We start from the raw sequence: 25873 nt of genomic DNA on the forward strand, positions 1-25873 counted from the left end.
ACGTCATTTCCTGCCGAAGGTAGTGCTTCCGGGTCGTGATCCGTAGGGACTTGTGTCTGGGTGACTTCTCGGCGTTGTCCGCGGTCCCTGCCTCTGGGGTCCTCCGCCGGCCTCTGCCCGGGCTCGTGCTCGCCGCGTTGCCACCTCCATCGTGAGGAGGTGGGTGTGGTGGCACAGCGGTCCCCAGCTTGTCTGCCAGTCTCCCACCCTCGCCCGCCATCGCCTCGCACCTTCCGCCATCTTCCTGCCTGGAGGCGTCGGGTCGTGCTGCGGGCCTCGGCTCGGCTGCAGCGCGGGGGACCCGGGCGGCGAGGGCCTGCAGGGAGGGGTGGGGAAGTCGGCGGTGACGGAGGTGGGGTGACGGGTGCGGGGCAGGAGTGCTGGAGTCTGCGCCCACGGCCAGGCTTCGCCTGAGCCTTTTATTTTGGAATTAGGCGCTTTACGCTGTAGTGTTGAGACTAACCTCACGGCCCTCCAACCTTTCTGGGGAAGATGTTTCTTTTTTTCTTTTCTTTTTTTTTTTTTTTAAGAGTACGTTTTGCAATTCGAGAAGCATTCCTCAGAATGCTTCATCCACCCAAGAAACCTTTTATGAAACCTTTTCCTCTGACGGATGGGTATGCAGTGTTCTCTTAGTCGCTAAACGAATTACCGAAAGGTACTTTGCTGTTGGCATCGTGCATCTCATACCGCGTTTTTATGCGATTGTTTAAACGTGGAGATTACTCGTTATCTGAAATCCTTAGGTCTGCAAGACGAAGGAAATATCAGTTTATGTTCCTGGAATGCGCTTGGATATAAAATCGCATTTATTTGAAGATTATTTGCGGCCGGTGTAGGGACAATTAGAATATTGGTAGTTTGCTGTTCGGAAGCAGCTACCTCTAGAGAGACTGTGACGTCGTTTTTTTGACTGCTGAGTTATGGAAGACGATGCAGGTTTTTTTTTTTTTTTGATTAATTGAAAGCCTAGAAATGGCGTGGTTTTTTTTTTTCCTCAACCATTTGGACATAGTTGTGTGTGGGGGGGCGTTGTTTGTCTATTTTTTGTTTTTTGAACCATGGTACAGAATAATGTGAAATAACCTCGCCTCAGAAGAGAAATTTTGTCTGTTTTTGTATACCTGTTTTTCAATTAAAGGGCCGAATTGAATAATTAGTTTAAATAGTAGGTTTATGACCTTTTTCGTCATGAAGTTATGTCAAGTAGTTGAAATGTAGTGGTTTGAAGCAGGGTCTGAAGACCTGGCTCAGCAATGAAGAGCACTGGCTCTTCAGGGTACCTGGTTCGGTTCCCAGCCCCTACATTATCACAGTATCGCAACCATCTGCAACTCCAGCACCTTCTGGCTTCCTCAGGCACCGGGCGTGCAAACAAAACATCCATGCACATGAAATAAGTTTTTCAAAGTTTAATGTTTTAAAGTAAATATTTGTTGACCGGCAGGTAGACTGATTATAGATATTTAACCTATTCTAATGCCTTATAATGTTTGGATATGAATGTCTTTGATGCAGGAACTATGAATGGGAGGGCTGAGTTTCGAGAGCCGAATGCTGAAGTTCCAAGACCGATTCCCCGTAACTATCATATTAAATATTTATAATTAGTAGCGCTTTCGGTGTAAGGAAATTTTAGTTGCTTGAGTAACAGTAGCAGCTGGGCTGGCTTTACGGGTGTGATGTCTGCTCAGTCACAGGGCTTTATCCTTGCTTTGATGGTGTCTTGTTGCAGTCTTAAAATTCCTCATTATTTGAGCGGGGCGGGGGTTGGTTTTCCGTATTTTCATTTATCAGTGTGTTCAGCCTGTCTTAACAGGTAGTAAGAATAAATTCTGTTAGAGGTCAGCGTTTTTTTAAAAAGCTGACCAAGCCGGGCGGTGGTGGCGCACGCCTTTAATCCCAGCACTCGGGAGGCAGAGGCAGGTGGATCTCTGTGAGTTCGAGGCCAGCCTGGTCTACAAATGGAGTTCCAGGACAGGATCCAAAGCTACAGAGAAACCCTGCCTCGAAAAACCAAAAAATAAAAAATAAAAAAATAAAAAGCTGACCAGCCAGTTACTTCATCGCTTTATTTGTTTATTTATTTATCTGTTTTTAGATGTTCTTATTACTAGTAAACAAAGCTAACTTTCAGGCTTTTAAGAAAATGACTTCCAGTTTTTCTCCAAAAGACATAGGGGCTGATTACATTCCGACAGAGGAAGAAAGGAGAGTCTTTGCGGAGTGCAATGAAGAAAGCTTCTGGTTCAGATGTGAGTTATCCTTTTTGTGAACTTTAAAAAAATGTCCCTGCGTGTATTTGTGTGGGTGTGCATGTGTGTGGAGGGCAGTGGTCGGCGTCCTTCTCGGCGCCTCTTCCTCTTATTTTTTGAGACAGGATTTCTCACTGAACCTAGACTTCTACCATTTTGACAAAATTGGCCATCCGGCGAGTCCCACATCTTCCTGTCTCGGCTTTCCGGTGCTGGGGTGCTCATGCTGGCTGTTAGATGAGCATCAGGGGTCGGAACTCAGGTCCTGGGCTTTGCATCACCAGCCATCTCTTCTGCCCTGGTCCTCGGTTTTCCATCAGCATAAGCCTACTTTCACCTACAAACGTGACTTAAATTTATGTTTGAAATGATAGTTACATGGAGAACATATTGGGGGCACTTTTGGCATAGTGTGGTTATTTATTACTAATAGAGATTAAAGAAATAGAATTGTGCCATGTGGTGGTGGCGCATGTCTTTAATCCCAGCACTTGAAACACAGAAGCAAGCACATCTCTGTGAGTTCAAGGCCAGCCTGATCTACAGAGTACCAGAACAGCCAGGTCTACACAGGGAAACCCTGTCATGGAAAAAAAAAAATGAAAGAAATAGAATCGAAGGAATTAAGGTTAAGAGGTGTTGAACATGTCCACCTGAGTTACACGTTAGTTAGTGAATCACTGTGCCTTGGAATCAGGTCTGCCTGAACCACAGCCTTTTGTTCTGGAGTCTTAACTCTTACATTTAAGATTGTTGTGACAGTTGTCGTGAGGAGTCACTGTACTCTCAACTCTGAATCTCTGACTACAGATCTTAAGATCAGGATTCTTTTGTTGCTGTTTGTCTGTTGTAGCTCTGGCTGGCCTGGAACTTGCTGTGTAGACCAGGTTTAGTGTTGGAGACTATCCAGTGGTAGAGCTCATGAAGCCCTGGGCTTCATTCCTAGCACCAAGATGGTAGTGGAGGAATTACAGAAGACCAAAAAAGCAAGCAAACAACCAATTCCCCAAGGGAACTAGGCCAGGCTAGCCTTGCATATGTGATTATTCTGCTTGTTTTCTGCTAGGAGTTCATGTGTTTACTACAAATGCCTTCTAGGAATTTTAAGTGTAGAGAACACTGAAAGTTACAAACAAATGCATTGCTTTGTTTATACAGAAGCCTGGTGCTTCTGAAATCACAGCCTTTTTACAATTGCTGTAGGTAGCCAGGCGGTGGTGGCACACACCTTTAATCCCAGCACTTGGGAGGCAGAGGCAGACGGATCTCTGGGAGTTCGAGGCCAGCCTGGTCTACAAGAGCTAGTTCTAGGACAGGCACCAAAGCTACAGAGAAACCCTGTCTCCAAAAAGCAAAAAAACAAAAAACAAAAACAATTGCTGTAGGTAATTCCAACAGAGAGGCAGGGTGGAATTTCAAGATTTTTTTATTAATCTTTATGTATATGGGTATTTCGCTTGCACGTGTGTCTGTGGTCTGCGTGCCTGGTGAAGGAGACTAGAAGAGGATCTCAGTTCCTTTGCAGCTGGAGTTACAGACAACTTTGAGCTGCCTTGTGGATACTGGAAATTGAACTTGGGTTCTCAGGAAGAGCAGGCAGTTCTCTTAACCTGTGAGCCATCTCTCTAGCCCTGCAGGATAGAATTTAAAAGGGTGAAGAAACAGAGAAGGAAGAGGGCCTGGGAGCTAGCTCAGTGGGAAAGCCTGCTGAGCCTGAGTAGAGTGTCTAGAACCCACATGAGGGAAGGAGAGACGCTAGTCCCCAAAGTTGCCCTCTGACCTCCACAGGAATGCTATGTTATTTTGTTTTTTAATCATTTATTTATTAAGTCATTTTGCATTCCAACTGAGGTTCTCCCTCCTACCCCTTTTCCTTACCCCCTTCTTGGCTCCCCCCAGGCCCACCTCCATCCACTCCTCCCAACAAGTAAGGGCTCCCATAGAGAGACACATTTGACACATTGATGTTTCCTTTTTTAGAGGCTGTAAAGTGACAGTTTTTGAAGAGGTAGATAAGACAGAATAAAGAGAATAAAGGTCAAATGATGACATCAAGATTTACCTAGTCTATAACAGTACTTATTAAAGTTATACTATTTGTATGGGGAAATAAATTTAGTATGATCATTTGTGTTTATGGCACAACAAATTGTTTTCAAGTCTTAATGACACAGAATTAAGAAAAAGAGGAAACCCTGTAATCCCAGTCCACAGAAGGATCTTGAATTTGGGCTGACCCTGAGCTATATAGTTGAAGGTCTCCCTGTGCTATACAGCAAGAGTCTACATGAAAAAAGACTAGGCTTGGTGCCGGGCGGTGGTGGCGCACGCCTTTAATCCCAGCACTCGGGAGGCAGAGGCAGGCGGATCTCTGTGAGTTCGAGACCAGCCTGGTCTACAAGAGCTAGTTCCAGGACAGGCTCCAAAACCACAGAGAAAACCCTGTTTTGAAACCCCCCCCCCAAAAAAAAAAAAAAAAAAAAAAAGACTAGGCTTGGTATGTAGGGTTCAAAAGATAATGCATTAAGCTAATGGATACTATTGAATCCAGATTTATTTCTAACTGATTAAATTTATGCTTTGTGTGTCACTTGAAATAGCTGTAATATTATCCCTAAATTGTATTGAAGGAAAGTGATCTATAGGCAGGATTTCATATATAGGAAAGTGATATATAATAATAAAATACATTTTTGTTACAATAAAGGTATTACAGTCCCAAGTTAGAGAAATAAGGACAGGTGGAAAATAGCTTGCTACTGGACTTCTAGTGGACTACTAGACAAAAGATTAATAGGTAGCATTAGACTTTGGTTTTTTTGCTGTTTTATGGGCTAGAACCCTAGATGTCCCCAGACCTCACTAAGTGGATCAGGTTGGCCTTGAACTCACAGAGATCTCTCTCTGCCTTCCTAATGGGATTGCTTTAGACTCTTAAAACAGAGATAAACTAAGTGTTCTCTGTAATAACACCAAACTTTCGAACTATGTAACCAGATGATAGGAAATTAAACATGTAATTACCAGGAGAATTTAATAGTTATGTAACAGGAAATTTTGTACTTTAACATTTGTTTCTCAGATATAAAATGCCATATGTGACATGCATATTTATGCAAATAAGCAATGGAATTTATTTTACTAAGGAAAGTATTGGCTTGTGACTGTTGATCAGAACAGAATGTTAAAGTAATTAGAACACCTTGGAAATGTAATTTTTGTTCTTTTTGAAATCTATAAACTGTATTCCTCCTGGTTTAAAAGCAAGCTCATTGATCTGAAGACTGCTTCATTAAGGTAACTGTTACCTTAGAAAGTAACAGAAGGCTTTGTACATAAAGTTTTACTGTGTTGCATCTTGTGTACAGCAGCTCCCAACCTTTGGAATTACTGACATGGTGTATGAATTCACATTTGCATCAGATATAGATTGCATGAGTTGTATTTTATGTGTGTGTGTTAGTAGTGTTATATGACTTTCCATGGAGAGACTTAAACACCTGATTACCCTAGATTGGGATAACACTGATAGGATAAAGAAAGGATTCCATGGGCTGGAGAGATGGCTCAGTGGTTAAGAGCATTGCCTGCTCTTCCAAAGGTCCTGAGTTCAATTCCCGGCAACCACATGGTGGCTCACAACCATCTGTAATGAGTTCTGGTACCCTCTTCTGGCCTGCAGACATACACACAGACAGAATATTGTATCCATAGTGAATAAACTAATAAATATTTAAAAAAAAAAAAAAAGGATTCCATTGAAGTCCTGCTTGGTGAACCATAGAGTTAGTTTCTTGAGATTGCTTCCAGGAACATGGTAGACCCTTGGGTAGCTGCATCATTGAAGAGTCTTATGTGTCCAATACATGGTAGGCCACATTGAATTATTTACCTTTACAGCCTCCAGGAAAAGAGGCCTCTTGATGGTCTCTTGTGGCTGGCAGCGGTCTTCTCCATCTTAGAGGAAACAGCCAGCTACACTGCATCTTTCTGACTCTTAACATTCTTTCTGGCTTCCTTCTTTTGATGTCAGCTCCTTGGAGGGGATAATGAAAGATATTTTTCTGAGCGATGAGCCTCTGTGTCATAGCAACAGTCTCATCAGTTCAGCTTCCACAGTAATCACTATTATTGTAAAAGAAGTTTCTTTTTAATATGGTCCCCAGTAGCAACAGTCTATAGGCGTGAATACAAATGTTTAGGAGGCAGTTTTACCATGCATGTTTAACAGAACAATAGTCTTAGTCTCCCTACTGGGGGCTATGATATTCTTAGTTACAATTGTGCCCCGCTAACAGTATCAAACATAGTCCTGTAGAGTAGGTTTAAATTAACCTGCAAAGTTGTTGGTTGCACCCATATTAGTTATGCCAGTATTATAGCAGCAATTGTATCTTGCTTGCATAGCCATCAGGACTGTTGAGCCATAATTCTTTCTCATCCTCTGGCATAAAGCTGACTGGCACTACAAATGTTAGCCGTTAGGGGAGGACATTGCCAGCTTGATTTCTTTGTGATGCAACCAGAGTTCCACATTAGGAACTTGATATCTACTTGTGTTGTGTAACCAACATCAATGGCAATAGCCTGGATAAAGTCAAGGGGACTTCTTGATAGTGTAGCTGCTCAAAAGTTGCTGATGGGAGTCAGTGAGTCAACCATATTGCTGGTGGCATGCTTTATTGTTCAGGGGACTTCCTGATGATATGGCTACCTTTTGAGTCACTCATGCCCCTGTAAAGAGCTCTCAGTCGTAGGGTAAAAGGGCTAGCCAAAGAAACCCACCCTGGCTCTGAAAGCAGAGCCAGTGAAAGAAACACAGCTTGGTTCTGAGACCAGAACCCGTGAAAGAAATACTTTAGCCCTGAACCCAGAACCAAAATAATGCACCCTGACTCTGAAACCAATGCCAAAGAAATATACCTTGTCCCTAGAATCAGAGCCAGTGAAAGAAATATACCCTGGTCCCAAAACTAGAGCCAAAAAGCTTTTAAAAAGGGCCAGTGAAAGAAACACAGTTTGGCTCTGAAATCAGCTATCTCTAATTTCAACTAAACTAACCAATCCCTGAGCAGGGAAAACTAACCAATCCCTCTTCTCCCTGGGAATATTCTGCTCCTAAGAAGCCCTGTCTAAACCCTGTGCCTGTTCAGTTTTCAGCTGCTCTTCTTTCATACCAGTAGAGGCAGCCACTCTTTGGATTCTTCCCTCCCAATAAATCTCTTGAACAAGGTTTGGGTAAAGACACCCTTCCTGGAAGCGGAGTGGGACTGTTAACACTGTAACACTGGGGGAGCCTTCCCTTAGCAACACCAGTTGTTATAACTTTGTGGGAGAAGTCAGGAACAGGCTGTAACACTGTCACTGGGGAAACCTTCACCTAGCAGAGCAGAGTTGCTACACTCCTGAGCACTGGAGCCAAGGTGTAAGAACTTTGCTGGGGAAAGCCCTCTCCTGCTAGATGTGGTTATATTGGGGAAGCCTTTCCCTAGAGCAGGGCGGTAAACTGTTATGTTTGCTGTGGCCTGTTCTCAACTGCCAGAGGGCTCTTCCACCCGAGCCGTAACACTCATTTTCCTTGACTGTCTCCTGCTAGGATCCTTTTTCATCTAAGCTGTGATGCTTATACCAGTAACTACACTGGTTCACAAACTGAACTTGGATGAAACCTTTCTTTGATGTATGAATGCTCACTCTGGGATGGAGAGACCCTTTTTACTTCTCTTTATGAAAAGTCCCGTTATAGCCATATATTTCCAAATTATAAAACATTATCAATGACAAAAGCATAGATTCTTGTTCTTACCTTACTATTTAGATTCAAGTTCCAAGTATATACTCCTCCGCCCCCCCAAGACAGGGTTTCTCTGTGAAACAGTCCTACTGTCCTGAAACTCACTATGTAGACCAGGCTGGGCTCGAATTCACAGAGATATAATCTGCCTCTGCCTCCCCAGTGTTGGAAATAAAGGCATGAGCCACCACCTCCTGGCCCCAAGTATATACTTTAAGAGCTGTGAATTTTGGGCAAGTTTTCTTTATGTCCCTGTTTGCTTATCTGCAAAATGGGGATGGTAGCTATCTATCTCATGGAACTGTTGTGGGAATTAATTCAATTCTAATTTTACAAATGATTATTATCTATTAAATGGCTCTCTCTCCTCTCTCTCTCTCTCTCTCTCTCTATTTATTTATATACATTCTGACTAATGTGTTAAATTTTCTGGTGAAAACTGCTGCAGATTTAGAGCAGTAGTAGCATTTTGCAATTGTAAGGAGAAAAATGGTCAAGGAACTCTGGGAATGCTTTTGTTAGATATGATATGGACAGTGGCTGTCAGTAATACTGATTTACTTGAAGAAACTGATTGTTTACAGACTAGAGTAGTATCTCAGTACTGTGGTAAAGGCCACTGACCTGGGAGCCGGAGAACTTGGGTTCTGATCCCAGGTCAGCCATAATTACCTGTGTTGTTTTGAGCATGCAAGTTGTCCATTCTGGATATCAGTGCACTCTGATTAGGATAAAGACTAGGTAACTGCCAAAGCCCCTTTCAGCTGACTATTTTTGTGACATAAAATAGATCTTGTCAGGTGGGCAGAACTTAAGCCTAGTCCATTTTCCCCTCATGGCATGAGAGGAAACGCCTGCTGGCATGGTGGTACATGGGATAGTAACGCCAGCCACCCTTCCCAGGGTTGTTACTCTGTCTCAGCCAGGAAAGTGCTGTCCATCACAGTCCTTGAATCAAGATGAGCTGATGCTGTAATTTCAAAGAGATTTGTTCTTTGAAAAACCTTAGATTATAATGCACGAAGGCATTCTAACCAGCATTAAAGAAAGCATTTTCCAGCAAAGGTAAAATCTGTTAGTAAGTAGAATAGTAAGCAGCCAAGGCTTACTTAGGATGGCTGCGAATTATGTTTGATAATAAAGTTGATGTCTGATTGCAGAGTTAGAAATCTTGATCATAAAATTTCTGTGGTAGTTAAAATATTTAACTATTTTTGTTTTTAAATTGCCACATAGTTTAGACAGGAGTTGAGCTGACCACAGACATGAACCAAATGTGGTTTTGTATTTAGTATGCTAAAAAATTTTTATATTAAAATGATTGGGAGAAAAAGGCTGGTTTGATTACATATGCAAATTACTTGAGTTAATATTTTGTGTCCATAAGTAGCATTTTATTAGAAAAGGCTAAGTTTTTTTTTTTTTCATGTTTTATCTTAGGGTACTTCTGCCTTAGACAGCAGTTAAATAGTTGTATATACTCTCTGGATGTTATAGAATGTGCCAATCACGAGGTGCATGTTATTTTAACTCAAAATAATTTACAGTTAAAATATAAAAAGAAAAATTAGGTAAAAGAGCATTGGTGGAATTAAGAGAAAGCTGAACACTTGCATCTGAGAATCTATCATGTATGCTCACTAGAAACACAGCCAGGTTTTTGTTGGGGACTGATCACAGAGGCACATTAGTCTGGCTGGTACTGAAACTGCAAACTCCAGACAGGAAGTGGGTATTCAGTGTAAACTCTTTGTACAAACAGGTGAGAACTTATTTAGGTCAATTTATTGTCAGTCTAGGGAACTGTTTACTGGTCAGGTTACCATATCTAGTTTCTAACCAAGGTAGTGAGTCAAGGACCAACTTCCATGCTTGCAGAAAACCTGAGGCTGATGTGGAGAGCAATGATTCATAGCTGTTTCTAAGTTATAAATCATTTTGAATTATAGGTTAATAGGCATCTTTTACATATTTTCATATGCTTTTAAGAAATATTTTTAATGTGTGATTTCATTCTTCCAGCTACCATTTGATCACATGGTCAAGTATATTTTGTGTCTTGGTTCACACAGTGTAATTTAGAGGCTAAAATCTTAAGATCTGGTATTAGTCAGGTTTCATTAGGTGTGAGACCTAACGTTGATGTTGATGGTCTCATATGGTTTTAGGTAAGTAAGGTTCTTAACATCTCCAAGCTTCCTTTGTAAATGGTAGCAATACAAGCTTCCTGTGAAGACGTGATGATGATGTAAATGTAAAGATGTACATTTATAAAGCTTCCTGTAAAGATGTGCTGATATGAAGGAGGTAATTCACTTGAGGCACCTAGACTGTGGGATTTGGTTGTCACTTAGGACTGAGTGGCTCTTGTAGTGTGCTTCTGAAGCATGCCTTTTCCCTTTACTTCAGAAGTGATTTCTAGTCATTTTACTTCATTGTTTTAGTTGATTATTTTATTTAGTTAATTATTTTAATGACTTGCTAGTAGAACCTAAACCTAGGTGGTTTCTTGAATTAAAGTATTTTCTGAAAATACTCGTTTATTTTCACTGTGTGTGCACAGTGCAGCTTTAGAGATCTTGGTTGTTGAATCTTCATCTTGAGGGTTGTGCTGTCACTGATACTAATTTATCTCCTGATGTACTCAAAATAGTATTTTCCTTTTGTTGATATTTATAACTTCTTTTTCTTCCTATAGCTGTGCCATTGGCGGCCACAAGTATGTTGATTACTCAAGGATTAATTAGTAAAGGTAAACATTTAAATTTTACATTTATTTAGCATTTTGGATAGCTTGCTTTATCTTATATTGATTTTTAAATAAGGAAACATCTTAGTAAGCATGGTCATTGATAAATTTATACAGTATTAGAAGAATTTTGTCTTTCTGGACCCACTCACTTGATTATATTGATTTGACATTTGATAGCATTGGGGCTGGGTATGTATTTTAATTGTTACAGTGTATGTCTATGTGCAGGAAGTCCTCAGGTTTGAACTGGTGGCACATACATGTAATCCCAGCCCTTGGGAAACGGAAGCAGAAAGTTCAGAAGTTCAAGGGCAGCCTGGGCTTCTTGAGACCCTGCCTCAAAAACAAACAAACAAAAAATCCCAACCAACCAGAGAATTTGATATTAACAATCTACAAAAACAGGAAAGTACTTTAACATTTGTTGATAGGTCTCAAGAGATGGTTCAGTGGTTAAGAATACTTACTGCTCTTCCAGAAAACCTGCGTTTAGTTCCTGTATAAACTTCAGCTTTAGGAAACATATATGGCTTACACTCGCACAGACGTGCATTAAAAGCTAACCAGCCAATCTTTGTGGCTAGTTTGCAAGGAGAACAGCAAACCTGGTCTAGCTGAGCAGTGTGCTTACTTAGAGATTGTTAGAAATGCAGATTCTAGGCTCGTACCAGTCATACGAGTCATTGTCACAGTCTGTTTTACAAGTTTAAGCTTGGGGAATACGGAAGAATGAGTTAGCATTTAAAAAAAGTTTAGAAGATGGCTCAGCAGTTAAGAGTACTTGTGTTTGCAGAACACTCAGGTTCAGTTCCAGGCACCCTTATTTATGATGGTTGACAACTATTTGTGACTCATGTTCCAGAGGCCTTAACGCCCTCTTCTGGCCTCTGCAGGCACCTTGGGTGCAGGTGATACAAAGGCAAAGCACTGTTTAAATAGCTTAGATATTCAAGGGTCTCTAATAATAGAGTTTTACATGTCTATGTGTGCACGCAGGTGCAACCTTGTCTGTCATTCTCCAAGCATTCCACACATGATCTCACTGGCCTAGAATTCGCCTGGGTAGGCAGGAGGGCCAGCAAGCCCCAGTTCTAGGATTACAAATTGAGCTATGTCTCTAGCCCATGGTAATCTTTTGTTAGTAGTCCCCAAAGAGGCTAAATTCGGTTGGCTTATATAGAACAGTTATCTCTGTGGGATTGAGTTTAGGTGCAGCCAGCAGATTGCTTGTTAAATATACTTCATGAATTACTGGCCTGTTGTATCCTCTACCTGTATGTTTGGCAGGGAAGCATTCCAGAAAGTTGTGGTAATGTTGATATGACTCGAGACAATTTTTAAAAATCTGTTGACTAGCTCCTCTGTAAATGTGAATATGACAGAATGTGTTTGAGGTTTTTTTTTAAATTTACTGTCAGAAAGCAGAATGTGATGTAACTCAGGCTGACCTTATACTCAGTATATAAGAATTACCTTGAACTTTTAAGCCCTCTGCCGCCTCCTCCCAGGTGTGGGAATACAGACATGTTTCTACCTGTTTCTGGGATTCTGGGAGTCAGGCCCAGGCTTTGTGCATGGTGGGCATGCATGCATTCTCTCGACTGAATTACCTGCTCAACCCCATTTTAACTTTAACTAGATCATAGTGCTTTGATTGTTCATTTGGTCATAGAAAAATAAAACTGGTTTTAGTGTTGGAGGTGTAACTCAGTGATAGAGTTCTTACCTAGTACTCAATCTCTGTTACCATTTATAAAATGGATTAGGGCAGGATCTGGGGCTTGGTGGATTAAGTTCTTATCATATAACTGAGAACCTGAGATTAATCCCCAGGACTCATGCAAAGCTGCGAGCCATAGTACATGGCTGTAATCCCATGGGTTCTGCAGTGAGATGGACAGAGACAGGATAATCCTGGAAGCTCACAAGTTAGCCTGTCATATGCAGGGATAAACAAAGAGATACCCTGTCTCAAACAAAAAGGTGGAAGGTGAGGACTGATCCTCAGGGTTGTCACCATGCCCAGTACACACAAAGTGGATTTAGATTGAAATGGAAAGATCTAAGGAGCAGGGTAATAAAAGTATTGGAAGAATCTGTAAATAATTTCAGTGTAATGTATTATATGATCAAAATCTTAAACATGGAAACAACATGGAATATACATTTATATGCACTCCAAACTAAGTTGTTTCCTTCCTAAAATAGGTTCTGTATTGGGGGAAACAATTTAGTCACATTAGTTTAAAGAAAAAACTGGCAAAGGGGTCAACAGAGATACAAATAAAAGATAAAATAGTTACAGTTTTAGATCCCCCCCCCCCACTGTGGTAACATGAAATCCTAGGCAGTTGAGAATAAGGTAGAAAGGACAGACTTTTGGGAAAGGAGTCAGACAAGATCTTCAAAGACATACATTTTAGTAGCATCTTTTCCGTAGTACATTATGCTTGACGTGCTATACTGGCTGTCCCCTTTGTTCTTGATCTAATAAGAGAACAGAGAACATAAAAGGAAAAGCCTCCTTTCATGTTTCTCTGACTGTTTTCAACTGTTTCAAATCTGATTTCATGAATGAGCACTTTGCTATTTATGTGCTTTAATCCATTGCAGTCTGTGTCATTCATTTTCATATGTTTATCATTGTTGGAAATGTCAAAGGTCATCACTATAACCTCTGTGATGCTCGAACTTGATGAGCAGTTTTTATCTTTGACCAACATCACTCATTAGTACCAATTTTTCTTTTAGGGATGGTGGGCATTCCAACTGGGTTTCACTGTGTAGCCCTGGGTGCCTTGGAACTCTGTGTAGTCCGGCTAGCCTTGAACTCAGAGATGAACCTGTCTCTGCCTCCCACGCACTGGGGGTAAAGGCATGTGCCTACGCACCTCACTCCATTAACCAGTTCTTTTTTGGTTTTTCAAGACAGGGTTTCTCTGTGGTTTTGGAGCCTGTCCTGGAACTAGCTCTTGTAGACCAGGCTGGTCTCGAACTCACAGAGATCCGCCTGCCTCTGCCTCCCAAGTTCTGGGATTAAAGGCGTGCGCCACCACCGCCCGGCCTATTAACCAGTTTTTTTTTTTTTTGGTTTTTCGAGACAGGGTTTCTCTGTGGTTTTGGAGCCTGTCCTGGAACTAGCTCTTGTAGACCAGGCTGGTCTCGAACTCACAGAGATCCGCCTGCCTCTGCCTCCCGAGTGCTGGGATTAAAGGCGTGCGCCACCACCGCCCGGCTATTAACCAGTTCTTGAAGCGTTCTTTTTATTCATTTCCGCAGTGACATACCCAGCATTGCTCAATTTTTTTCATGCTTTTGGAAAGCTGTTACGTATTGTGCTGTTTTAATGCTATGCAGCAAAAGGACTAATTTTTATTGTCTTATGCTCACGTTATTAACGTTGGTTTTCTTCGTTTGCCTTAGAAATGTTAAAGTTCAGTTTTGGCTTTTTGTATGTGCACATTTTTTTTTTTTTGTAAGTGGACCTGGAAATTGAACCCAGAACTTTGCTAAATACGTGCTCTGTCACTGAGCTACACCCCAGTTCAAGTCTGTGTATTACTAAGCTAGCAATGACATGGGTTTTAATGACAGTGCTTACAGCTAAATCCCCATGATTGGGTCAGCGAGGTGGCTTTGAGAGTACATGTGCTTACTGCTAAGCCTGGCAGCCCGAGTTCTGTCCTCAGAAGCCCCTTTTGCCAGTTGTCTTCTGTGCTTGCCATGCCATGCAACCACACACACATACATACAATGAGCAAATAAAGTCCCCATGGTTATCTCTAGCCCAGCATTGATGAACTACTTCTTGTATTCTAGGTATTTAAAATCTTTGTCTACCTGGATAAGAAGGTGATCACTTACACTTTTTTTTCCATAAGCTTTTTCTTTCATAATTAAAATTGGAAGCTGCCCGGACTCAAGGTCCATGTCACTGACCACACCATTCTGAAAGAACGATTTTTATTCACTGCACTGCACTGTTGCTTTTTTTCTTAGAAGACAGTTTATGTATGAGACCATTTCTGAGTTCTTGGCTTTGTTCATCTTATTCTTGCATCTAAATGACTGTCTTAATTACTATTACTTTGTCAGTAGGTCTTGGTACCTGATGATAGTTTATTCTTCAATGTTACCTTGGCTCTTTGTGTCTGCATACAATTTTTAAAATAAGGAAAGCATATTTTGATTTTATGTGGAACCTTGAGTTTGTAGGTGAATTTATAGAGAACTGCCTTCTTCACAGTGTTCAACATTTCACTTCTTGAACATGGAGTATTTCTTCATATTCATATGAATTCCTTGGTCAGTTTTCTAGTTTTTAGTGTAGACCTGGTTTTATATGTTTGATTAGAGTTCTTCCTGGCTCTGGGATAATTTTTAGTCCTGTAATTGATCAAATCTTTTAAGTGTTTGTTATTGTTGATCTTGGTAGGTAGAAATATTTATAGTCTCTTGACTGTGACAAGTGGTCATTTCTGTATTTACCTTTTGCAGTAGACTATAGTGTTTTGACATTTAGAACATTTTTTGTTGACACTGAATTCACAACACAGAGTTGCTGTTGGCACTTGCTGTTTTAAGATAGTCGAAACTGGTTTTTCCTTCTCTGACAGTGTTACTCAGAAATACTTCACTCTTCTTTAGGAATCCTGTCAAGTCATCCAAAATACGGCTCCATTCCTAAACTTATATGTAAGTATGAACAATGCTGTGTTTTTCCTTCCATTTTTACAAATGATTAAATTTAAATCAGATATTTCAAGTTACTAATATTACATGTTTATATACTGCCACAAATCAAGTTGTTTACGCTTTTCAATAAGTTCACTGCTTGACAGTTTTTTTTTTTTTTTTTTTTTGGTTTTTGGTTTTTCGAGACAGGGTTTCTCTGTGGTTTTGGAGCCTGTCCTGGAACTAGCTCTTGTAGACCAGGCTGGTCTCGAACTCACAGAGATCCGCCTGCCTCTGCCTCCCAAGTGCTGGGATTAAAGGCATGCGCCACCACTGTCCGACACTGCTTGACAATCTTAATGTCAGCATTGAAAGTCCTGTGTTAGTTAAAAGACTCCTCTCCCCCTTTTGTAATATAAAATTGCTTTTCATTTGATTTTACTTTATACACAGTTCTTGAAATAAATTTTTATTTATTTTTGGTTTTTTGAGACAGGGTTTCTCTATAGCTTAGGAGCCTATCCTGGAACTAGCTCTTGTAGACCAGGCTGGCCTCGAACTTATAGAGATTCACCTGCCTCTGCCTCCTGAGTACTGGGATTAAAGGTGTACGCCACCATTGCCCGGTGAAAATAAATTCTTGCTTTGTTTATAGTAAAAGGGAAGTTACCTAGATATTCTGCTAATCCAAATTATTATGTCTGGAATTGGCTTTTTCCCTCTTTAATTATGTTCCACTTTGTGGCTGACAAAAGAAACTAAATTGTTCTTTTGAAAATGGATATGATCTTTATGAAACTTTTTGGGGTAGCTTCTCTTTTATTGGAAACATACATGATACAGCAATGTCATAATTACAAATGAATTTGTAATTCTTTATTTTAATGGACTTGTTACACTGAGTTTTGTTTTTAAAGCAATCTTTTGAAATTGTTGGGGCTTGTAACACAGTTCCAATTTACAATAAAACAAATGCCCAGGTCCCTATGACTAGAACCTATTTGTTTGTCTTGTCCTGTATATGAAGTGTGGTGTGTTGGGATTGTTTATGTCAATGCTGCTTTACTTGAACTGAGTTACTTTGGGGAAAGCGAATTATATCATAGACTTTTTTGTTTGAATTTTATCTTTTGTCATCATCTTAAGTTAATCTTAATGTTTCTAAAACCTTAGAGATATTTAGAGATGTACTTTTTAAAAATGTTGTTTCAGAAAAAAATTGCCTAAAAAGACCCATTCAGTGACACGATTTTCTGTTTGTTTTTGCAAATCAGTTGCATGTATCATGGGGTACTTTGCTGGGAAGCTTTCTTATGTGAAAACCTGCCAAGAAAAGTTCAAGAATCTTGAAAACTCTCCTCTTGGAGAAGCTCTGCGGTCAGGCCAGGCAAGGCGCTCTTCCCCACCTGGGTAGGTCAGTTCTCTGCTCTGCTTAGTGTTTTGGTTTTTAAGAAACAGAATGCAAGACCTGGAGCTCTGCCTGCGGAATGGCATTTGCTCTAGTCTAGAAGTGTTTTGCCTTATGAAGTAGAACAAGATTTGGCTACTTTATGACCTGTCCAAGAATTAAAGGGCTTTTGTTTTGATTGAATTTGGCAAGTTCTTTTGGTAATTTATTGCATTTTGGACTTCTTTCAAGTTACCAGATTCTGTTAATCTCTCCCAATGGATAGCCTTTTTTGTTGTTGTTGTTGTTGTTGCTTATTAGGGAAATAAACTTAGCATAAAGTTCATTTTTCTTGAAACTTGGAATACATGTTTGCTTTGATTGTCTCATACCAAGAACCAGAGATAACTCTTAAGGTATATACTTACAAAATGAACTGGTGCCTAAATAAATTTTTGGTATAAATTGATACAGGTATTTTGAAGTTTTTGTTTATTTTGTTATTTACAAAGTTGTAAATCAGATAAAAAGGAAAAGCAAACCCCATAGGCTCTCGGTTGTTTACAACTTTAAGTAGAGGAAAATCTAAAATCAGCTTCCTGTCCAGAGGAGGTAATGAATGAGATTATGTTATGTATAATCGTGGGTGTTGTGAGGTACTTTATGACTGCAAAGTCTGTGAAACATCTGAGTGAAATGTTTTTTATAAACTAAAAGATAAAAGTATAAAATAATGTATATATAAGTTTATGCCAATAAAAATAGTATAAGAGATTAGTAGTGCTGGCTGTGATTGTCAGATTTTATCCTCTTACTCAAACTTCTGCAGTGTGGTTTTGAAATTGAAACAACTACAATAAAAATCTTGCAAAATGATAACATGGCAAGGTTTCCTCTTGGAAAGTTGAGGCAGGAGAATTAAGTGTCAGGCCAGCCTGGGCTACATCTTTACATCCTGTCCCCCAAAACAAAGCACTTTGAAATATGTTACAAATTTTAGAGTTCTAAAGCTAGATGTAATTGCACAATGCATTAATCCCAGCACTTGGGAGGCAGGAGCAAGCTGTGTTTCAAGGCCAGCCTGGTGTACAAAGAGATATCCAGGACAGCCAGTGCTACCCTGTCTCAAAACAAAACAACAAAAATATTTTAGACTTCTAAATCTCATAAAGCAGTGTTTAACCCATTGCTGAGATTCTTCAGATTGTGGTTTGGCTTTTGTATTGTGAAAATATAAATAACTGTATGGATAGGTAAATAGATAAGTAGTAAGATCATTAATCAGATGGAGAAATTATTTCAGAGAAATTTACCTGTGATAATTATTATGAGACTTATTATTATATACCTGTGTCTATATCAGCAAGTCCTGGTTTCTATGGACTACAGCTATGAAATGGACTGCATAGACACATTGATTGAAACCTGATCTGAAAGATGTTTTTCTTTGTAAGAACCTTAACACACACAATGAAATTACCCTCCAAAGCTAAATATTTAGAAATTGAATATGTTTTTCTATTTCCCTTCATTCAATGACTGTTTACTTTTGAGGCAGTTACGCTATGGCCCAGTCTGGCCTCCAACTCAGGATCCTCCCATCTGAGCTTTCCCAGGACTGGGATTTCCATGTTTTCCATCATATTTAGTTAGTGACCATTTTTTAGTTGCCAAAGTGGAACAGGACATAGCTTGGCTGCTTTTATGGATAATTTATAAATAATTTAAAATTATTAATTTTATAAATAGTTTAAAATTATGATATTAGAAACTCATTGTTTATTTTTATACATTAATCTAAAGTCCTTGTTCTTACGTATTATGATGTTCTTTTACAGGCATTATGCTCAAAGATCAAGATATGACTCAAATATTAGTGGTCAGTCCTCCTTTGTGACATCTCCTGCAGCAGACAGCATAGAAAAGGAGGCGCTTCCTCGTTATGAGCCAATTCCATTTAGTGCATCTATGAATGAATCCACTCCCACTGGTATTACTGACCATATTGCCCAAGGTAGAAACTTCTCTTGAAATGAATTTCAGCATTTATTGGTCCAACGTATGTATACACTTTATTTGATGCTCTTTTCTGCTGGATATCTCGTCTGTGTGCTACCGTTAGCTGTCAGCCTAGCTTCATCCATCAGCCTGACTCAGCATGTTTGTTCTTCTCATCTGATTCTTCACTCATCCAGCTACTCTTGCTAGGGATGGAAAAGATAAAGATGAGCAAGACCTGGTTCTTATCCTTAAGAAAGTCAGTTTTTTAGAGGATATGGAAATAGATGGATAAACTTATCCATAGGTTGTTGCAGTGGTTGAAAATGTTCCAGATGTAGAGGAACAGCAAATAAGAGGTAACTGTCTGGGCAGCGGAGACTCCAGGAAGGTATAGGTTACATTTGATAGGCTGGTCTTAAAGGCTTTCAGTATCCTGCCCGTAATTGTAAGAAAAAAAATTCTATCTGCTTTACAGAATTGTTGCATGGGGAAATCCACTGGAAAGTGCATTGGAAGTTTGTGTCAATACTAAGTTCAGAGTGCAGTGTGTGTGAAGTAAAAATTTTGGATTAAGGCCAGGATGTAAGTTGTGTTTAAAATTTGATATGATCAGCGCACGCCTTTAATCCCAGCACTTGGGAGGCAGAGGCAGGTGAATTTCTGTGAGTTCGAGACCAGCCTGGTCTACAAGAGCTAGTTCCAGGACAGGCTCCAAAACCACAGAGAAACCCTGTCTTGAAAAACCAAAAAAAAAAAAAAAAAAAAAATTTGATATGATCTTGTAATTAGTCATTGTTAACTAATTTGTATTTCTTCATCTTGAATGGAGACAGTAATGCTTCTCAAAGCACTGTTGGGATTAGATGAAATAGCCGGCCAATGCTGGCAGAGGGTAAATTGAACAAACAGATGTTAGATTCTGTCCTTTCATTCTACTCTACACTGAAAGGTAGGGGATTAGAAACAGAAAGAGACCCGCGGTTTGTTTGTTTTTTTATTATTATTATTATCTAAAAACCCTAAAACATCAAGAGCCATGGAAACTAGAAGTTAGGACTGGAACACATTTGGGAGCAAATTGTGATGTGGTCTTTATTTGCTTTATTTAAAGTGATTTTTCCTATACTTTGTTCTAGAACTATTGATATGTTTACTTAGGCATTCCTGTCCTGACCTGGCTGAAGATACTATATATGCTAATATATTTCTCAAGTTTGTGACATCTCTAACTCAAAGGACTTGGATAAGAAATTGTGGACCTATGTAAAGTATGCTTCGAGAATTATTTTGAAGGCTAATTTAGCAACAGTTAGGGGTTGGCTTTGTTTTTGTCCTTTTGAATCTAGAGTGAATCTCCATTATAGGTTAAAGAGAGGGAGGGAGAGAAGGGTACAGTGAAAAAGAGAAACTGATGATAAGTTAAGGGATGTTTAAGAGGGTCCAAAAAGGGACTTAGATAGCTTTAATAAATAAAGTATCCACAAGCCAAGTGTGGCTTTGTAAGTTAGTTAGAACTAAATGAAATGTAAAGTTAGTTTCTGTGGCCTTGGTAGCATTTCAGTTGCTCAGTATCCTTGCATGCATGTGGTACCTGATTTGGATGTGGCGGTGTAGAATACTGTCACTGAAGATTTACTGGATACAAAGCTTTATAGTGGAAGTTTGGGCGGAAGGGAAATGACAGTTGCAGAAGATAAAAGGCTTGAGTTCAGGAGAATGTTGTTGAATACCTTAATCCTAAGGCCTCTGCGCTTTCTCTGGTTGGCACCAGATACCACATGAGAACAGAAAAGAGACAGGCAGAGTAAAGACACCGTTGTAGCTCTGACAGCAGCTGTTCTTGTCCTTCACTGTGTTTCCTTTTTTCAGTCGCGTTCGGATCCATTCTTCCTGTAGCCTAGGCATGCACCAGCTCTTTCCTTGCAGTGTTGTGCATTCTTCCTACCATTTTCATCAACAAAATCTTGTGTTCTAATTTTTTCCCCATATAAGAGCAGATAGAAGTTATTTTGGTCTTTACCCACAAGTGAGCACGATCCATATTTAATATCATTTTAATGTCCTCCATAGCATCTGTCCACTTCTGGGTTTTGTATGTATGTTGTCATCCTTCCTTCTAGGTCAAACTTAACACTGTTATCATTTTTCCCCTTGTGGGTCCCGGAGCTGCCTTGCTTTGCCCAGCTGCTGCCCTTCCTTCCAGGACACCTTCTTTTGCCTTTTATCTTGTTTGACCACTTTTTAGCTTTCTTTTTCTAGAATCCCAAAGATTTAGTATCTTTTTAAAGTAGAAGGCATTCTGCCATATCTGTAAGAAAAATTGCCACGGGTGGTTGGTTAGTTTTGGGCAGTGCTTTTGCTCCTTTAGTATTCCTTCCAGGTCTTAGTCACATTCACAAAGCAGTAAAGTACATTCTCAGTGCAGGGCCAGAACATTTCCATTGGAGAAAATACCTATCAGTCTTCTCTTTGGTCATGATTTCATTTATTACAGAACAGTGGAATAATAAAGTGTTTCTTTTTTGCCTAAGAAAAAATTAGACCTGGAAGGAATTGTAGAGATCAGTATTCAAGTTTTTCACCACTGGGAAAAGCTAGACTCAGAGATGCTTAGTGATTTGCCCAAGGACTCGTGCTGATGGCTAAATGAGTGAGGATGCAGACCCAGCAGCGTCCTGGAAAGTTCCCAGCCGCCTTGGCACTTTAGAAATACAAGTTCACTAGTTACTTACCGCCAATGTAATCCAAGTGTTTAAAATTGATGTAAGGTTATTCTTAATGTAAGATTGTTTTTCTTCTTATCCAGGAAAAATGAGTTTCTAATCATGGCATATTAGAACAAATTATAAATTGAACTCTTGTTTCTTTTTGTTGATGCAGTCTACATTTACCAAGACAAAAGATTAGAGTTAAAAATGCTATTTATTATTTGTTACTTAGAAGATTCTGATTATTCACTGGAGTTTTAAATAAATTTGTGAAAATTGATTCAAAATTTAGTTAGTTTTTTACTAAAATAACATGCACTGTTTTTGTCCCTTGCTGGACAGTACTTTCTTTGAGGTGTGTAGAACTTGAGTAGGTGTGCTCTGAAGGTATCATCAGTTATCCTTTTGAAATGCTCTTGTGAATCTTTGCTATTTATATACTTAAACTGTGCTGTGTATTTGAGCTGTCGTCAGCTGTAGAGAGGCCACTCTACAATGTGCGTATTTGACCCTGATGCTGCTCACACATAGATTCTCTCTGGTATGGAAGAGAACACATAGCTAACATGGACCTTTTCTTCCCTCTCGGTACTGGGTGTCAGACCAGTGGACTCAGGCCCACTTTGTTTCATACCATGGAATAGTTATTTCAAATATTTTTGTTTAAATACCCTAAACATAGTAAAAAAAAATTAGGTAGTATGTGCCCATAGAAATATTAATATGATTTATTGTAAACTTTGTTTAGTTGTGACCAGTAGACTCTAATTCTATACACAGTATAATGACTCTAGCATTTAGTAAATGTAAGGCACACTGTTAGATCTTAGCATTTTTATTCTTTTTCTGGCTGTGACTGAGTTTATAAAAATTTTGATACTAATTGTAAATCTCAGAAGAACAAGGAGAAGAGATTGTACTTCTGCAGTTGTCTTAGAGGAAGTCAGTGCCTTTGGAGTGATAGTAATAGTTTGATCTTATATTTAATTTTTCTGTTTCGGTTTTAGGTAAAAAGCATTTGCAAAATTTGGTCACTTTAGACGTATCTACCTCTTATCATCACTTCTTAACTGTTTGTTGTTTTAGGACCTGATCCCAACTTTGAAGAAAGTCCCAAAAGAAAAAGTATTACATATGAGGAGTTAAGGAGTAAGAACAGAGAGTCATATGAAGTAACTGTAGCACACAAGACTGACCCCCCAGTCAGGCCTGTGCAGGAAAGAGTGCCCAAAAAAGAAGGTATGCTAGTAGTCTAATCACGGGACTCTGGAGCGGAAGCTGGAGTGTCAGCTTAAAATGTTACGATATTTAGCCGGGCGGTGGTGGCGCACGCCTTTAATCCCAGCACTCGGGAGGCAGAGGCAGGTGGATCTCTGTGAGTTCGAGACCAGCCTGGTCTACAAGAGCTAGTTCCAGGACAGGCTCCAAAGCCACAGAGAAACCCTGTCTCAAAAAACCAAAAAAATAAAAAATAAAAAAAAATGTTACGATATTGATGTGTCTTTAGCTCTTCAAGCTACTTACTAAAATAATTTGTTTTTAAAAGAATAGTTATTTCAGAATGGGCGAAATGGGTCATCAGTAAAGGCGCCTGTCACCAAGCCTGATGACCTGACTTCAATCCCTGGAGATGTATGTGATGGAGAGAAAAGAACCAGCTTCAGAAAGATGTCCTCTGGCATGATGCAACACACACACACACAAAAAAATAATGAATTGATTTAATTTTTAAAAACTTTACTTATTTTGTAGTTACCACTTCTCCTGTTTTAAGGTGTTTCAAAGGTTGTTTTTTTTTTAAAAAAAAAAAAAAGCCTACACAATAAGACACAAAACAAGGAAGCCAGCTCTCTAGTCAGTGTTTTTCCTTAGAAGGAAACACCGTGGGAATTGATAGCTTTTCCTAACAATTCAGTGTGTCTGTTACATAATCACATTTAGTGACCAGAGACTGATAGCTGGTCATTAGTCATACTTTTGGCAAAATCATGGAGTCATAATTGAGTAATAAGACACTTTAAGGCATTTCTAGAGGAGGAATTTGACTTTTTCTCTATAACTAATAAATGTAAGTTATAATTTAATCTTTTTTGGACAGTATGTTACAAAAGTAAAAGTTTAGACATTTTTCATATAAAGGAAGGAGACATTTTTACTACGTTTTGTAACTGATTACTTTGACAGGATGTCAAGGATGGGTTTGAAGGTTTTCTGTGCACTCATCTAAAAGTTAAGTGTACAAGGCCCTGGTTTCTATTCGTAGCACAACAATGTCATGGGTAAATACTGTCCTCATAGGAATAGGTCTTAGTGCCTTCTCTAGGGCCATATGTAAAATACAGAGCAATCCTTAGTAGTATTATAATGATTTTAGAACTGATTTGATGTCTAGTTGTTAATAGTTGATTTATTTACAACTGCTTTTATAATCATAAGGCATCAATTTTGTTGTAAAATTCTTTACCTTTGAGCTAGATTTGTGATCTAGAACACTAAACTCTGCTGCTGGCCTCTCTGTGTAGGCCATCCTTTGTGCTGATAGACCATGGCTCAGACTGTAAGCTCCTTGAGGGCAGGAAGCTGTCCCCCCTTTTTCTGCTCCTTTACTCCATGTTTCCCAGCACAGCATTTGCACTCGTGTCAGGAAGGAGCTGTTGCCTTGATTTTTACCTGTTCATCTCAGTCTGCTAGGCAAGGGAAAGAGTTCTGTGCACTTGACCTGGAGCTCTAGCTGGATGCTCTTGAAGTGCTAGTATGTGACAAACTAGTAAATCACAGTTCTTTTCTTGCTAGAAGAAAACTGAGGTTTTCCTTATGTTTCATACTACAATGTAAAGAAAAGGCCTGCTATGAAATTGTGATTTTTGTTTTTCTAAAATGTTCTTGAATCTAGGCAGAAATTTGGACATTGGTACATTGATGTAAATTCAAAATTTCTGAAAAGAATAGTATTTTGAGCTTGAGTTTATATGGATTATATTTATAATATTTATCTCACTGGAAATTAAGATAGTAAGCATATATTATCAGAGCAGTATTACCACACGTCACGAATGTTTGGAAAACTGCCGTGTGGTTATAAAGGAGCAAAGAGAAATGTGAGGAGAACGGGGCATTGTAATGATTCTAGTGTCATAATAAAAAGGCGGCTTTGACTTCTAGATTCTCAGAAGAGCCACACTACAATCATTGCTTCTTTACGTTAGAATGACCTCTTTGCTGCGGGTGTTAATTCACAGATGAGAAGCGAAAGAATGGAGGAAATAGGGACTGAGTGCAGCTCAGTGCGCTGTCCTAGCGTGTCTGGGCCCTGGGCTCCATCAGCACTGCCAAAGGAGGCAGAGGAGCAAGTTTCACATTTTAATATGTAAGATGCCGGAATGTGGGAAATAATTTCTCCTTGTCCTTTGGCAGCTGATAGGAAAGATTGAATTAACTTCATTTCTGTTATTTAATTTTTGTGAAAAGCAAAATTCAAGTTTATTAGTGGTGCTTTTTTATTTTTATTTTTTTGGATTCCCGGTAACTTTGTTTTCGTATGTGCTATCATATGCGACCACATGCTCTTTGAGGTAAACTTGTAAAGGCAAGCGCCCAGACTTAGGACTAAAACAGGTCTCCAAATCTTAGGGATTTTTTTAAGGCTTATACCTTGGGCAAGTTACTAATCCACTCTCTGGCCTTTAAGGTGGGCATTGTGCAGGGCTACGTAAAGTTCTTGATAAAGGACATTTGTAGTCAGCCTGTATAGTTGACTCCCAGGTGCTCTGTTCGCACTGTGCAAGCACAGCTTTTCATCCTCGTAACAGACTTAACGTGGTGTCCTTTACTGTTTGGAATCATCATTGTTTGTGCTTTTTTCCTAGTCAAAGTAAACAAATACGGAGATACTTGGGATGAGTGAGAGACCCCGTCATTGGACCTACTGAAGGCCTTCCATGCCCAGCTTCATCCAGGTGGTGCGTGCCCCGCATGCCTGGACTCTGCAGCAGTCTTCATAAACACATTGAAAACGAAATCCTGGTTTGTGTGATTTAACATTTGATGCTTTACAAACACAGATTTTAGTGTTTACTGTTGTGTAAATGTTGTGACCCAGGGCACTCAGAATGATGGTATTAGGCCATGGCTTGTACACTTGGTGACAGGGAAAGACTCGTGAAACTCGACTCTAGATAAAGCTATGTGAAGACAAGTGATAGTGCATGCCGCGGGGGGAGGGGGGAGCACACATCTGGGGTTCAGCTTTATATCAGTTATTAAAAGGCCTTTCTTCAGCATTTGCTCTAGCATCTTAATGTT

General features: G+C 39.6%; 1 protein-coding gene across 4 annotated transcripts; it reads left to right on the top strand.

Moving 5' to 3' along the window:
* Window positions 1-25873, top strand: Ociad1 (OCIA domain containing 1). Of its 4 annotated transcripts, none has more exons than XM_057771593.1 (9): window positions 1-159; window positions 1519-1581; window positions 2175-2255; window positions 10748-10801; window positions 15449-15496; window positions 16750-16885; window positions 18701-18876; window positions 22658-22810; window positions 25438-25871. In XM_057771593.1, the coding sequence occupies exons 2-9, from the start codon at window positions 1524-1526 to the stop codon at window positions 25473-25475; spliced, it is 744 nt and encodes a 247-aa protein (XP_057627576.1). In that variant the 5' UTR covers window positions 1-159; window positions 1519-1523; the 3' UTR covers window positions 25476-25871. The 4 variants fall into 4 exon arrangements, with proteins under 4 accessions (XP_057627576.1, XP_057627579.1, XP_057627578.1 ...); XM_057771594.1 differs by lacking the exon at window positions 1-159 and adding an exon at window positions 525-658 and having other exon boundaries at window positions 25438-25873; XM_057771596.1 differs by lacking the exon at window positions 22658-22810 and having other exon boundaries at window positions 18701-18921; window positions 25438-25872.

Source organism: Chionomys nivalis, chromosome 6 (genome assembly GCF_950005125.1).
Source record: "Chionomys nivalis chromosome 6, mChiNiv1.1, whole genome shotgun sequence".
NCBI classification, from domain to species: Eukaryota; Metazoa; Chordata; class Mammalia; order Rodentia; family Cricetidae; genus Chionomys; species Chionomys nivalis.

What these genes read in the sequence shown, in the direction of transcription:
- Ociad1 (XM_057771593.1), top strand. Translation starts at nt 1,524, where the DNA reads ATGAATGGGAGGGCTGAGTTTCGAGAGCCGAATGCTGAAGTTCCAAGA. An exon ending in AGTTCCAAGACCGATTCCCC is followed by an intron (nt 1,582 to 2,174) that starts GTAACTATCATA and finishes TTTCTCCAAAAG; the next exon opens with ACATAGGGGCTGATTACATT. An exon ending in AGGCGCTCTTCCCCACCTGG is followed by an intron (nt 16,886 to 18,700) that starts GTAGGTCAGTTC and finishes GTTCTTTTACAG; the next exon opens with GCATTATGCTCAAAGATCAA.